The 15,310-nt window shown below is 44.9% G+C and overlaps 1 protein-coding gene across 1 annotated transcript; it reads right to left on the bottom strand.

The window, feature by feature from the left end:
• Positions 1 to 969: 969 nt before the first annotated feature.
• On the bottom strand, positions 970 to 9,724 carry LOC105564602 (ejaculatory bulb-specific protein 3). Its single transcript, XM_012017088.1, has 3 exons — positions 9,453 to 9,724; positions 2,142 to 2,343; positions 970 to 1,408 (listed from the first exon to the last, which is right to left on the bottom strand). Exons 1-3 carry the CDS (start codon positions 9,468 to 9,470, stop codon positions 1,263 to 1,265), a joined length of 366 nt encoding a protein of 121 aa, XP_011872478.1. The 5' UTR covers positions 9,471 to 9,724; the 3' UTR covers positions 970 to 1,262.
• Between the last annotated feature and the right edge of the window lie 5,586 nt (positions 9,725 to 15,310).

Genomic DNA, 15,310 nt, shown 5'->3' on the forward strand with positions numbered 1-15,310 from the left:
CCGAATGTCTGATAATAGTCTGTCCGTATCTACTGCGCGAGCGATCGCGTCGACTCCTGTATCGTTTATCTCGTTCGTGTAGCGACTTTGATATCAATTTGCGTGTCTCAAACGGCACATCTGATTGCAAGAACACAAGTCGGTTTCGTGTTAGCTCGCTGCGATGTACAAGCGATAACCAGTTGCTGACAAATTGGCGTGACTCGGTCTCGCGTTCCAATCTGAGATTATTGCAAACCGCGAGCGGGGGGTGCGTTATTCCAACTCGGAGCACGCTGGCGGGCGAAAAGTTGCCGCGAATAGTTCTCCCGCGATATGGCAAATATCGGGACGCGTCTTTTCGTTAGGGCGACGATATTATTGCCGCTGCCACTCGCGCACTTTTATCGGTGTTTACAAAGTTTAATTACCAGCCTGTTCCCACAACCAGCACCGGCACGCAAGACAAACTTAAATTAGCATGCATACGAGGGCTTTGACACCGAGACACAGTAGAATTAATATTCACAGCAAGGGCAGCGAAATCCGAATCAGGGCGCAATCACGGCGGCTGAATAGTGGGCGCGGGGATATAGTGTTAATTATGTGGCAAATAAATTAGCAACTTGTTGATCGTCATTAATTCTCGATAAACCTGGTCAAACATCCAATGGTCCTTGCGAATACTTATAAGCCCTAATAATAACGCGTGCGACGCGTCCCGTTCTCGTGGATCACGCCCAGCTTTCATGCCAATATCCCTAATCGCTATTATACATCGCGAATGCGAATCACGCTTTACTGTAACGAACGCGTGTAAACGTGCGTCGTCGTCGTCGTCGTCGTCGCGGCACGTTGCGCCTCGTGCGATCCGGGACAGAAGGTGAAACTTGAAATACCGCGAAATAAAGAGACGAGGGTGTGACACGTGCGAGCGTGTTGTTTGAATGGAAACGAAAGGCGACGCCTCGAATATAAAGATACGCTAGGTTTAAAATTAAAAACGACAAGACGGCAAACTTTATTTAACATGGAATACACGAAACGTGCGAGTAGAGTTTACACGTACGCAGCATCTCATAACGGATAATACAGATAAACAAATCTTGATAACTTAAATGTATATCTATCTCCCGTGCCATCGTTAACAATAATATTAAATGAACGAGTGCGATCGACGGTCTCCCCCGTAGACGGTCCATTGTGTATCCTTTCGCGTATTCCGCCACTATATTCTGTACACCCAGCCTCGCCGTGGCTGGCGCGCTTATATCATATCTCGTTTATGGAACTCCGGCGTATTGTTGTACTATCCTGTTCCACTCCTTCGGGAAGGATCGCTGAATGTGAGAAAGGACCTTCTTGATCTGACGTGTCTCCTCGGGGCTGCACTGCGGGCAGGAGCCTCTCAGAACCAGCGGCACTAAACCTGGATAAAATAACGACGTAGGGTTTCAACGGAACTTTCGGCTCGGTTTTATCTATGTATGTAAGCTTATGTACGCAGGCCCCTCACGAGATTCGTGTATGTGTACATAATATTATCGCGAGATATAATGGTATTTGATGTTTAACATTTCCGCGAGTGTATACAGTCTGTCCTGGAATCCCTGATGCTAATTTTAACCTTTCATGAGGCGAGAGCTGGTGCGCGCCTGGTGTGGAAAATAAAAACGAAAAACCGGACGGTCCGCCCCCGAAAAGCGAATAAACGTTCACGACGCAAGTTGGAACAGTCGAGCGGCAATGCTCGATATTTAGGTACATTCGATAGAGGAGAATCGAGATCATCTCGCCGAGCTCAGGTTTCCGCTCGCACGAAAATGTTCGACCCCTATGTTTACTCTACGACGACGGAAACGCGACAATTAGCGTGACGTTCTTGTTCGCGTATTCTCTCCCAGTGGAAATTGAACTCACCGAAATTACACGGAAATTACACCAGCCGTAAACTTTGCCTCGCACAATTCCGATACGATAAACATCCCAAATTTGCTCTGAAAATACCGAGGCGCATATTCCGCGATCTTTTTTTCTACGAGTACCGCAAAACCCCTTTTTGGGAGGAGGAGGGGGGCAAATCGCTGTGTAAAAAAAACATTTGATTCCAATGGCGAGTCTCGTTCGGGGAAGTCACGGCGGCGCGGTTGGTTTACTCGTACTTTTCAAACGTCGTCCGACGGGGTCGCACGGCGCCTCTCCCAGGGCGCACTTAAGCTGTCTGTTCAAGTAACGTTTGTCGCTCAGGGCCATATTCAGTTGTTCGTCGGAGACCCGCGATCTGCCGGAGGATTGCTGCTTCCCCTCGTTGTCCGACTCGGCGGCCATCGCTGCGGCGAGCAGGGCGCAGGCCAGGACGAGGATCTGCAACATAATTGCACGGCATATGCAAATTGCGTGGCCCACAATAGCGCGCGCCGATTATTATTACCGAAGCCTGGTATCGCGGTCAAAACGAGCGTCGCGGGGCGTTTACCAGGTTTTCCCAGCGCGTTTCGCGACATTCCGGGCTTTATCGCCCCGTCGGATTTCCGCGGCGGACGTCGAACGCCGCGGGGCGCAGAAAAAAAAAGGAGGGAGACGGATTGTTATTTTACGCGGGCGCGACGTTAAAATTATTAACCCCGGCGCAGCGGCGTGCGATATCCCGACGACGGTGCTTAACGTGATTACACCATCTGCAAGTATTATGGTAAACGGGTTCCGGGCTTTGGGAGGACACGGCAGACACAGGGACGGATACACCCCACATGGGGGGCGAAATTAGCTGCGCGGCCGTCCGACAATAAGGGCGGAAGCACGTCTGTCATGCGGTAACGAAAGCGGATAAGGTAGGGTTGGCCTGCAGGCAGGACGACGCGAGGCGAAGCACGCCAAAGCTAACACGGCTAAACAAGCAGCAACCCGCCGTCGTGCTGTACGACGGCAGGTATGCAAGTAGCTCCCAATCTCTGTTTGCTCGTTCTTCTCTCCCCTATCCGGGTGTTTCGCGTCGCGTCGCGCATCGCCGTCGTCCGGGCTTAACTAAGGTCACCGCTTTTAAATGACCTCCTTGTCGCCGCGGTGATTTTTCCTCGCGGTTTTTCCCCCCATAAACTCGCAGACCGTTGTAATTCGAAAAGTGAATTTTCTCCTCGCGCCTCGGTACCGCGTTTGTACTGCGACACGTTCGCCCGCGGTCCCGCTCATTAAGGGCGCTTCTTGAAAGATTCAGCAGGCGCGCTAACGAGTGTCCGCTAATTTCGCGGGTATTCGCGTTATCGCGCGGAATGATACAATTATTCTGCGCCGCCCGGATCGAGGGGTCTCTGGGCTCCCTCGCAAACACCCCTCCGGCGGCTAAAAGCTACTTAAACACTTGGTGCGAACCACATATTTATTTCAAGTTTATTCGCTGGGTGTGCGAAACCGTCGCTGGGTATCGGACATCACTTATGAAACGTTGACAAAATGAAATATGCCGCTATGTGATATGGGCATCTGAAACAAAGTGAGCCTGCTCCAAACTGTACGTATGTATGTTCGTAAGTGTCGACGCATCACCGCTCGATGACGGTCCCGCCGCTGGTGATAGTTTTTATACCTCAAAATGGGATATGTGGGTCAATTGGCACTTTGGATTTGCGCGCCGAATCGAAAGAGCGCGGTACGTGCGTTACACTCGGCAACCCCCATAGGCTCGATTCGCGCGGGTTTATGGAGACGCGTTGATTATCCGACGCGACGGCGTCGACGTAGGGAACGTATTCCTAGGTTATTACGAGCCCGTAATATACCTGAACTCGTAGGCAATCGAATTCCTTCGCGCGCTGTTTATTGGATTCCTTTGACATCCTTTGTGCTAACGTATTCGCGCTGATCGAGACCCCTCTTTTGCATATCGCCTCGCGAGTAAACCCGTTTGCAGCCGCGATCGAGAACGTGTGATTCGCCGACTACGCGCTTTTGTTTTATTCCCTCTCCTTGTTTTTTTTGCTCTTCCTCTACGTTATAATTTGAATTTTTAATCCCGCCGTCCTTTCACTGCTTTCTCCGGCCTGGATTTCGAATAACCTCGGGCGACCGCCGATCTTCTTTCCTGCCTTCGCGGCTTTTTGCACGTGCGCACACGGTGAATTTTTTATCATTTTTTTTCCCCGTTATTACGCTAAGTATTTGAATAATATATGTACGCGAGACGGCTGAATATCAAATTTCTCGCCGTCGTTCGCGATAGTTCTCCTGGTGATCGGACAAGAACTCATCCTACATTCTTCGGTTTCGTTTTAATCCGAAATCTGAATACAATAATTGAAGTGGACCGTGAACTTTTACGTTTGTCGAACACGTTGCTTGTTCATCCAGCATCCGGTCTCGCGGCCCGATTGCGGCTTAATCACGGCGTAATTACGTTTTGCATTTCAAGTCGCACTTAGCACGTCTGCCTCCGCCCGTCTGATTTCCCGGCGGAGACGCGGAATCCCGAATTTCGACTTTTGTGGCGGTATCCTAATAATCGCGACGGCTCCGTAAATCACGGAGCGCGCCAACTACACACACATACGTATATACATATATGCACACACATATATATATATAGAATATATATATAGAGAAATGCAGGAGTGATTTGTGGATTCGACGCGGGCGCGCTCGCGCAAAACCGCTTACTTCCGCAGACCGGCGTGGATTATAAGAATTATTGCCCGCGCTGAATGGCAAATTGGCGTCGATATATAGATTTTATCGTCGGCACGTCGCGTTAATACCAGTCCTCCTCGCTATAACCCGCCCGGAATGTTTCGTGCAACGAGTACCGCACGCTGCCTCACTTTCTCTCTCTCTCTCTCTCTCACATACACCGCCCTGGTACATACGGCGATCCGCATACGGGCCGTTAATTACGCTCGCATTGAATGTAACGGGTGATAATGCGCCGTAAGCATACGACGCAACGCGGCGCATCGCGAAACCGCGCCGTGTTGGTATAGTATTAATTACGTTCATTGCCCGCGCCCGTATACAGCAATAATTACGCGCAGTTATCGACGCGGCACTTTCACCTCGCCCCGATTACGATGATTTACTCGGCGCGTCGCGTCGTCACGTCTAGTCGTCGCGCGGCTGCAACAACTCGCGGTCATAAAATTAATAATCCGCATTCATCGGCGGCGGGAGAGTACTCTCGTCGGTGAATGGTAACCGGAGATATATCAGCGGATGCAGTCCCACAAGTTATACGCCCGATATCGGCGTCGCCGTTCGATAAATAATAATTTAGCGACGCTCCCCCGCCCCACGTTGGCGCGGCGTTATTTGCGGCCGCGTTAATTTACGGTTATCAAACTAATTTACAGTTGCTTGGCGGTAATCGAGATATACTAGCGAGATTGTCGCCGGGAGCCCGCGTCTTCTCGCTTGATACCGCTAAATAATATTACCGATAAATAAACACACAGCTTGCGCTCTTTCGAGTACAATATTCGCGCGGGGCGAATGCATTGTCGGAGAGAATTAATAGCGGATTGTAGATTAATTATTATCGAGCGAAAGCGTAATCGTCCGACGACATTTTGGTGTATTTATATTTTGGTCGCGTTTGATTAAACCGCACACTGAGAGACCCATTTAGTTGACTCAAATGAATTTCTTGTTTGGATATGGGCAAACGCATCTTTCAGTTGACACAATAAAAAAATTTAGTTAAAAAATTTGGTTATATCAATACGCAAATTAGGGTGAGTAAACATGCGCCGAATTGTTTTATACAATAATATTCAACTAAACGATTTACGCAACAAATAATTATTTAGGACGTGATGAGATGGACGAATTTGTTATCTCAACCAGAAAATTTTGTTCAAATAAACAACTCGTGGAAACTAAATAGTTAGTTTTAACATTTAACTTCAATTTTCAGCAATATATTTTTCGTTTTATATAATCAAGTTACATGTTTAGTCAACAAAATGGGTCTCTCTGTGCAGGCCAATAGGCATAATTAATAGACATACGCCTTTCCTTTATTCTTTAGTCTATTTGTAGTGTTAAGTACAATGTATTTTTTTAACAAGAAAATTATCAAGTCGCTTATTGGACCAAACTGTGAAAATATACGTGTTGTGCAAATTTAGTGCCGATTAACTTTCTATTCGTCGCACATCCTGCAAGTTCACGAAATGTACACGGAGAAGATTTTCTCTTAAAATTTACCCTGAAAATCATGTAATCGTGGGATAACATGGCGTTTTGAAGAACTTTACGAGAGTAACTAATTACTAGTAAAATGTATGGTAAAATTTCCAAAGGTCGTGAAATTCTCCGAAATGCCATGTCGCGTCTCACGATTACATTTTCAGGATAAATTGTGAGAGAGAATTCTCTCCGCGTAGGAATGAAAACTAATGCAGTTGTCGCTGCTTTATCTTAATACTACAAATAAACTTGAAGATGATGCCCCGCGACATTTCGTTTATTCATTTATTCGTCGCTTAAACGCGCCTTTGGACTGCCGATGTGATTGCATCGATTACAACATCGTTGAACAATCTTCTTCGCGATTGTCATTCTGGTCGGGCAGTGTTTCGACATCTTTTGCATAAGTATACGATTGCGATACGTACGGATTATAATGTTATCGCATTGTCGGTAAGCCGTTGCCAATCGCGTCGCACAATACAGCCGTCGCGCTACGTGCGGAAATTCGATAATTCGATTTTATTACAGCAGGAATCGCCGTTTCTTTTCCATAAGGTTCAGTAATTTCTTGTCGTCATTGCATTTATCTATGCACATCGATTATTCAGTCTTTATGTAACTTAATCTCGAGATAATCAAATCACTCTTTTAGCTCTCGCATATTATAAGACGCGTTTCGCAAATTTTTGTATATACACATGTTGACAAACTACACCTAAACCATTTGATCTTTGTCGTATTAAAAGTCTTTTTCACAAAACTTGAGGTATAAGACGAAGTATTGGGTTGATGCATAAGTTCGTCCCGTTTTTAAGCCCAAAATTTCATACCTATTATATTTTGTCCATATACATTTAATCAGTGATATCAGCAGTCTCGCGAGTTGTTTTATGACGATCGGTTTCAATCGAGGCCAAGATTTCGTGACTGTTAATTTCGGAAGGCCGTCCAGAACGTTTGTCATCCGTGAGATAAAAAATTGCGAAATCGTTGGGACCATTTACGAACGGTGGATCCGTCAATAGCATTTTCTCCGTAGAGAGAACATATTTTTCTTTTGGTCTGATCAGCAGGTTTGCCTCTTCGAAAATGAAAAGCACAATATGCCGAAAGTGATGCTTATTTTTATCCATCTTTATAAATTTACACGACTCACAAACATCAGTCGACGGCAACAAATTTGGCAGTAAAGTTTCCGTTTCATTGCTACTTTGAAATGTTTAATACACTATATATAAGTGTGAAGTTGATAGCAGATCGAATTAGTCTATAAAAGTACGCGAATGTTTGAAAACGGGGCGAACTTGTGCATCAACCCAATATAAAACGCAGCTTAAACATAGTTCGGATTGTCATAATTACTGGCCGAAATTTTCAGAAAGACATGCCGGGATTTAATTCCGATCCTGTCACATTTAAGGATGTACTGGTGCTAACATTCTAACATTGACAATACCCTGAAACTCTAATAGATTGTTTCTATTTATTATCTGTACACGTGTGCAAAACCTGAAGCCGATTCTCTAACCGGTTCATGAGTTATTCCACTTTTAATTTTGCACGAGTTCTTATGGAGAAGCAGCATATTCCTACTTATATAAACGAAATTAAATGGAAACAGCATTGCCAATATTCTGAAACTTTGTTTGTGAGTAAATAAAATAGTGAGCAACGTTTCTAAAAAGAATTGATAACGATTCACTAACTCTTTATCGAATTAAAAATATAAATAAAATAAATAATATGAATAATATAAATAATATAAATTAAATATTGCTAATATATGCAACATTTTTTCGTTCCTTACAGTTGATTTCAGGTGAAATTCACGTCCAAAAGTTTTTTGTTGATAATCACAAAATTTGCAAACTGCAAATATATTCATTTGTAGTGCTAAATATCACATTAACTGGCATTATTTAAATCCTTTACATGATACGAGCACATAAAAGCATAGAATTTCATCAATTTCAAATTGAAGTCACTTTTGTCTGGGATTGTATAGGTAATACATCCTTAAGCAAGTCGATAAGAATGCGTCTGTCTCGTCAACTATACAAAGCTCTTGATATGACATTTCCTTTTCTACTTTTTATTTATTCTTTTTTTATATTGCGCGCACGTATATATCGCGAACAACTGCTGCGTTCTATAAAACAATGAAATTTTAAAGCGCGCGTTACAGTGTTTTCTCGCGCAAGATGCAATTATTTTACATCGTACGATCGTTTAGCCGTACAAAGGCATGTAACAATGGAACATTATTGGTTTAATCTAATGGCGCATTAATCCGTACCTATGCATACATGTCTAGTAAACATTGTTTCATTCCGAACTCGGCAATGTAGCGTGTAAAATACATCTTTATCGGCTTCCAATATTTCCCTCGTCCAAATAGAATATCTGTACGCGAAAAGCAAGGACGATCACAAATGTATTCCGCTTTTTGTCTCGGAGAAAAAAAGCGAAAACCACGCGCGGGCTTTTGCAGGATAAATTAAACAAGTCATTAATATCACAGCGCGATTTATGTTACCTCATTATTTAAATGTTTATCTCTCTTCATTACCGTGTTATTTTTCATATTTGCGAGCTTCAATTATGACGTACGGCTTTCTCTCATAATTTATATCTTTTTGACTTCAACACATAAATGTGTCGATCATTCTGGACTTAATCTTTCTTTTTTTTTTCGATGTCTCGGATAAAGATCTGCTTTGCGGCAACCGCGCGGTTTCCGCAAAGCTCCAGGCAAATATACAATTATGCAAAACGGCGCATTTTTTGACGCGAATTTATTCGTCTCCGAGTGGCCCTTCGTTGCGAGGTAAAACGCATTACAATAAAAATAAATCGTCCGGAAGCGCGGCGGTAGACCCTCCTCCGTATCCTCCGAATACTCCGCGTTGTAAATGTACGACACCGTGCGAGAGTCCGCGAGGAGGATCCTAAGTAGCTCGTGTCGTATTCCGAACGTCCGATGAATAAGCTCCTCGGGGCGGTGTCGCGCGGGGGTTTCTGCTAGGGGTGAGAATTTTCCCCGCATACCGAAACAACCGCTACTCTAAACGCCCAGCTTCGCGCGCGCACGCGGCCGAGTCTCGCTCTTCCTCGAGGGTGTTCTCCCCCGAAACTTTAAATCACTAGCTATGTAATTTGTGTATATACATATATATACATATATATAAAATATATATGTATGTGTGTGTGTGTGTGTGTGTGTGTGTATACAATAGAGCGTGCGTACCGCGCGCGCGAGAGAGCGCTTCAACCTGTTGCGCACGTTCGTCACTCACCTTGATTGCCGGAGCCATGCCGAAACCCGGAGGTCGGACGGTTGTTCAAGATCGCGCCGTTTGATCTCGCGCGCGGCGAAAGAGCGAGACGGTATCGATTGGGTGGGGCCGGGCGGGACGAAAGCCAGGATCGACGTTTGGGACGATGTGCGTGCGACCTGCGAGCAAGTTTCCCTGAGCTCCTTGTGCAATTCTGTCCTCTCACCGCGAAATCGCGCAACGCACTGGACCCAAGAGAGGCACGTACCCGTGTGGGCTTTTCTCCCCTTCCTCGCAACAAAAACTAAAGTGTCCGTGGCGTACGACACGTGATATATACCGGGCATTCCGGAGAGGTGCCTACTCTCCGGGCGCCGACACCGTCGCTGGTAGGGGAAAGGTGCGTGACGTACGCGAGCGAGAGGTGCCACGTTTTTTTTTTCGTCCCTCCTCGATCAACACTCGTGCGACGGATATACAACCGGATGCTGCTATTTTATGCGACTTTCGTCGGGCCAACGTTTCTTTCGCGGAAGATAAAGAAACGAGGAAGAGAGGAGCCGAGCTATTAGACATTCTAGCGAGCTTGCGAAGAGAAAGAGGAGAGGAAATTATAGATATTTATTATTCTGAAGCTAACAAGCCCTGGAACTAATCACAAAATTAACAAGTGACTCGATGGACCAGCGGGTAAATTAGAAAGTTGTGTCGATCGGAGGATCGAGGTTCGACACAAAGTCGCTTTGTCACTTGAGGGCCCTCTCTAACTTTCATACGACGGATATTCGCCGACAAATTTCTACTTCCGGCATAATCGGTACACGAGTGTCATTTTACCATGCGCATATCGCTTCGAGTTCTCGCTCGCGGTTGCGTCGGCATACGCGTGGCGTGACGGATTCGCCTCACGAGTTCGCGTTTCTTGGAGAAGTCGAGGTGGATCTCGTTAGGCAAGCCGTCCGATCGGTTTCACCCATTGAAGAAATCGCGCTATTATTGACGGCAATTTTCGTTTCGTCTCCCTCGACGGAAATGGATTTTATGTGTTACGTCACACGTGGAAAAGTCGCTGTCGCCAATTCATCGACCTCCCCCTCCCCCCTCTCTCTCCCTTCCTCCCTCTCTTTCGTTATTCGTTTCAAAATAGTATAGCACGATCACATTAAATATTACAGCGGGTAAAACACTGACGGCAATAATGTGCCGAATAGCCTTTAGCCTTATCTTTAGCTTGGCTCATAAAATATAAAACTCGGATAAAAATATCGCAATTTGTTCTATTTGTTATCATCGTAAGTTGACAATTCATCTTGAATTTTTTAATTCGCTACTTTAATATTCTTTACAAATACGCTGGCTGAGATATCTGAAGTTACAAATACGCTGACTGACAATGAGATATCTAAAGTTACAAAGTTAGCTCTCAATGGATGGCTAACGGTATATCATAATAAAAATGTCGCCGCTTGTGATTTTCGGAGCTACATGGGTTATGTGATTTATCGTTTCATATTTTGACTTCTATATTTTGTTCGGCGTAGTTTTTAAATAAATCTCAATTCTTTTTCGTTATCGAAAAAGTACTTTCTCTCCCCCCCTTTTTTTTCTCTAGATGGACCTACTTGTTGGATGACACTGCATAATGACAACAAGTAGAGTCGTCTGGTGAATATTCCCATATTCCACCAGCGGAATTAATCATCGCCACGCCAAGTAAAATATATTCGCTGGCATGTAAAAATACGCATTTATCTCGTCGTACGTTCAGGCACAGGTCTCGGCTTTTTACGCCGACTCCGCGCCGCTTAATGTGGCATTTGCATCGCAAATTTCACCGCTATTTCCTCCGCCGGATACATCCGATCCGCAAAGTTGCATCGTTATAAAAGCAATCCTGATAAAATCACCGACCTATCTCTCTCGCGGACGAATAACGAGCTAACGAGCGTATTTTTCGGCGCTTCCGCGCGCGCCCGTCTCAGCCTACCGGTGTCGCTCGCTCTCTCTCTCTCTCTCTCTCTCTCTCTCTCTCTCTCTCTCGCTTTGTCCTGTTGACCCCTTTTTTTCATTTTTGACATGTTCCACTGCGACTTCGCAACCTGGAAGCAGAGAGCCCGAAAAGAGCTCCCGATAAAATCGACTGGTTTAATAGACGAGATCGGTGCGAGTCGTTCGCGCTCGCATATTCGACGCCGTACTCGTCTGCGGCGATAACGGGTTTCGAAAGCGGGCTTCGATAAAAAAAAAGACGAAGGAGAAGGCGCGGGAAGGGAGGCATGAAAAATATAGTTGTGATGGCGAGAGAGCGGACACGCCAACGGGATGCCTTGCCAGCCACCGTGCCGATAGGATGGACCGTCGACGGAGAAAAATCGTGCCTTGTGTATCGATGAGGTTTACATCGGGCGGAATTCGGTTATGCACTCCCGAGTCAAAAAATTGTTCGTGCCATCGTGTTGGCAAAATCACTTTTGCAACGGTATCCAAAGGAGGGCAATCGTGCCCTGGAGCTGGATGAAATGTAATCAGCTCAATTACTGAATAATATAATTAACAATTCGCAATTATGATTACTAATATTCATATTATTAATCCGTATTCATAATTGATGAGTAAGGCGAAATTGATTGAATAAGAAAGTGAAATTAATTATGAGTCATGATTGAATTACCAGTCATTAATTACATTTTGGATGATGATCGATTCAGTAAATTAACGAGCAGATTTTGAAAAAGTGTAGACAGCTTTTATAAACTTTGCATTCATTAATTGGATGCGAACGGAAAACTTGAAGCTAATATTAAGTAAGAAATATTGAAAGATGTTTTACCTGAATAAGAGATAAAAATTCTTACGTAAAACTTGGACACTTGTCGTTATTTGCCGCAACTTTTTAATTTCCCGTATTAAATATTTTAGCGCCCAAACTTGCAATTGAAAATTTTACTGAAAGTTAAATGAAGAGTGAATTTTATTTCATCATCCATTTGCACTTGCCAAAACTTTATTCGCGAATAGATCCGTGTGAGCAAATAATACAAATAATTTAAATACTACGAATATCTCGATACGCTTTCATTACAATTTCTCAGGTTGAAAAATAGTACGTGCTGTTTTGCACGCCGATGGCACGTTCTCCGTGTATCAATCTAAAGATTTTCGCAGCATTTTGCTGGCGGTACCGTGGAGGGACAGAGAGAGAGAGAGAGAGAGAGAGAGAGACAGAGAGGAAGGATTTCAGGCCCTGTCGATCGCGTTGATTTGTTCGTTAGTTTCCGTAGGGGGATTTAATTTCCCGGGAACAACGAAAAGTGTATTTTTGTTTCGGAGATTTTCGCACCAGCGCCGGCGGCATCCAAAAGAGGGGCGGATTCGAACATCCCGACAAAGTCGACGTGTCGGTGCGATCCCCCTCTCGTGCTTCGATTTTTTTTCCCGCGCTGCCTCTCCGTCATCGACTCGGCCTTCCTTTTTCCTTTTTCGTCACCCCCGACTACGTTGTCGGGGGCTGTTTGAATGGGCGATCGTTTCGAGGCGATCCGATTGTTCCGACGGAACGAGTTTACCCCGAAAAAAAAAAGAGGTGAGCCCGATGGGGAAAGAGGAGATCGATGGCTTATTGTGCTGTTAGTCACGTCGTGTGACTCTTCGGATGGAGGGACGGGGGAGGAGGTACGGAAGAGGCGGCTTGATTCACCTCGCGTTGAGTTTATTTAACATTTGCAGCCGCTTAACAGCCCAATTGGTTTTATATCCCTTTAGCGACACGTCCCATGCATATTGAAGCGCGCCAGCTCGTGGAGTGCGTGACAAGTATCGTTATTATTTAATTTGATAATAATTTAATAGCTGCATATATACGTTCCGCACTATAATGTCCTAAGTGGATTGCGTACTCGTTTCGAGTAAATTGATTTCAACTGCAATATTGACCCGAATATTGAAGTGTTTCTTATTATTCCATTTAATTAGACCGATTTTGTTGATTTAATCACGTTTGCGACTCTGGTCTCAATCGATCGGCGCAATGGGGGTAACGCAATCTCGAGGTAACGGGTATCGCGACGTGCTTGCGTCGGAAAAATGTGATATTCTTTAGTCGAGAAACGGCGACGGCGCGCGGTCTCGTGCGGGAAAATTAGGAAAACTGCGCCGGCGATTAAGTCGACTTTAACGGGAGCGTGCCGTACGTAAATTTGAGATATCGCGCGAATGCGGTCGCGCTAATTTCTTTCTTCTTTTTCGTCGCTCGTCGTTATTTACCAAGCTATCGGAAAATTCAACGGTTTTATCTTCTCCCCCCCCCCCCGAGTTGGCGCAAATGGTTTTTCCGTTTCTACATGGCGCGTGCACCAGGCATAACGCGCATGAGTAGTTGCGTATAGCGAATTGCATAAATAAACGTTTTGCATTTCGATTCGCCGCGAAACGAACGCGCCTTATTGTTGCAGCGCCGCGTGTACGTACATACGTGCACACCTCGGCGCGCGCGATCGGACCTGCGCTGTAAATCCTCGACTGCCAAGTGAACTTACGGTGAGGTGGATCAACGAACGTTAAACCGGCAGATTAGGGACGGGAAAAGGATGACGCTTGTTTTAACCCTTCTACGAGGGTTAATCTTCTCCCGGAGAATTCGTATAACCAGCCCGCGTAGCTTAACAAGGGGATTTCCCTCCGAGAATATAAATTTAGATAAACAAGTTTTAATCACATTTTGTTGCTGGAAATTTCACCGCCGCAACGTTAACTGCAATTTAATTATGTTAATTTTAAACGAATTTAGTGGGCATCATCATTCTTCGCGCTCGCGCGCGTGCAAAATCGCGGGGGAAAAAATTGTGTACTTAATGTACGAGATTGCGCGCCGCCGCCGCTGCCGCGGCATCGAGTTACGCGAAATTAATTGTTCAACATTAAATCTATCGACAGACTCCGCGTTTGAGCCTCGCTTGATATTGGCCGGATTAAATAAACCGTCCCTGTTATTTAAATATTTATTCGCGGGAAATTACTCGCGTTGGCTTAATAAATTCAACTATAATTTCCCCATAGGCTCGACCTTGCCAAGCTACGAAGCGCGTCGAGCGTTGGCAAAACGAGTAGATAAGAGAGAGGTCTCTTCCCGCGGATGTTTTTTTCTTACTTTTCGTTTAATGCGCAATCCGGTCGAGCAGCCTCGTTCCAAAAGTCCGACGGGTATCCTATCTTGATCACCGAAAACACAGAGCTTGTGTATTGTGGTGTACATATTTGCGGCTTTACTGGGCATTACTAGGCATTTTTGGGGCATTAATTTGGGCGTTAGCTGAAGCATTATAAAGATAAGATGATTATCAATATTCGTTCACGTTAGTATCTTGCGCGAGCGGACGTTATTTGGTGCATTTATAGTCTCTTTCCTTACATACAGTAGCAAAATTCACCTTTAGGTTTTCTCAGCATAACTTTCGTCAAAGTGCATCGAATGTGCTCAAAATTTTACAGCAGACACCTGATGACTGGTGCACCTTGTGCACGAAGGGTAACAAAGTTTAATAAAATACACCATGATTTTCGAATTTTTCACTCGTGCACTTTAAAACTAGTTATGCTCAACGACTCGAAAGGTGATGTAATATTAGCCGGTGCTGTATATAAATCGTTTATGTCAGTTTAGAGCTAAGATAGGACTTGGTTTTCAGTCCTTCACACTCTCATCCATCCACGCATCCTTGACATTATAAGTTGAAACTATACGAGTATACGTCTTACATTATCGCATCTCGTGTCGTTCTCCTTTTTTACGTGCTAGAGAAAGAGATTCGTTCCATAAAACGTTTCACGTTAAAAAACGCAGATGGCAGGAAAATTCTAATTTTTGCCACTTGGCTAAAGTG

This window comes from Vollenhovia emeryi, unplaced genomic scaffold (assembly GCF_000949405.1).
Source record: "Vollenhovia emeryi isolate VEMERY1.0 unplaced genomic scaffold, V.emery_V1.0 DF939161.1, whole genome shotgun sequence".
In the NCBI taxonomy this organism is placed as follows: Eukaryota; Metazoa; Arthropoda; class Insecta; order Hymenoptera; family Formicidae; genus Vollenhovia; species Vollenhovia emeryi.

Excerpts from the sequence above, each read along its gene's own strand:
- LOC105564602 (XM_012017088.1), bottom strand. Across the intron at positions 1,409-2,141 it reads CGTCGGACGACGTTTGAAAA|GTTTAGTGCCGCTGGTTCTG; the intron begins GTACGAGTAAAC and ends TATTTTATCCAG.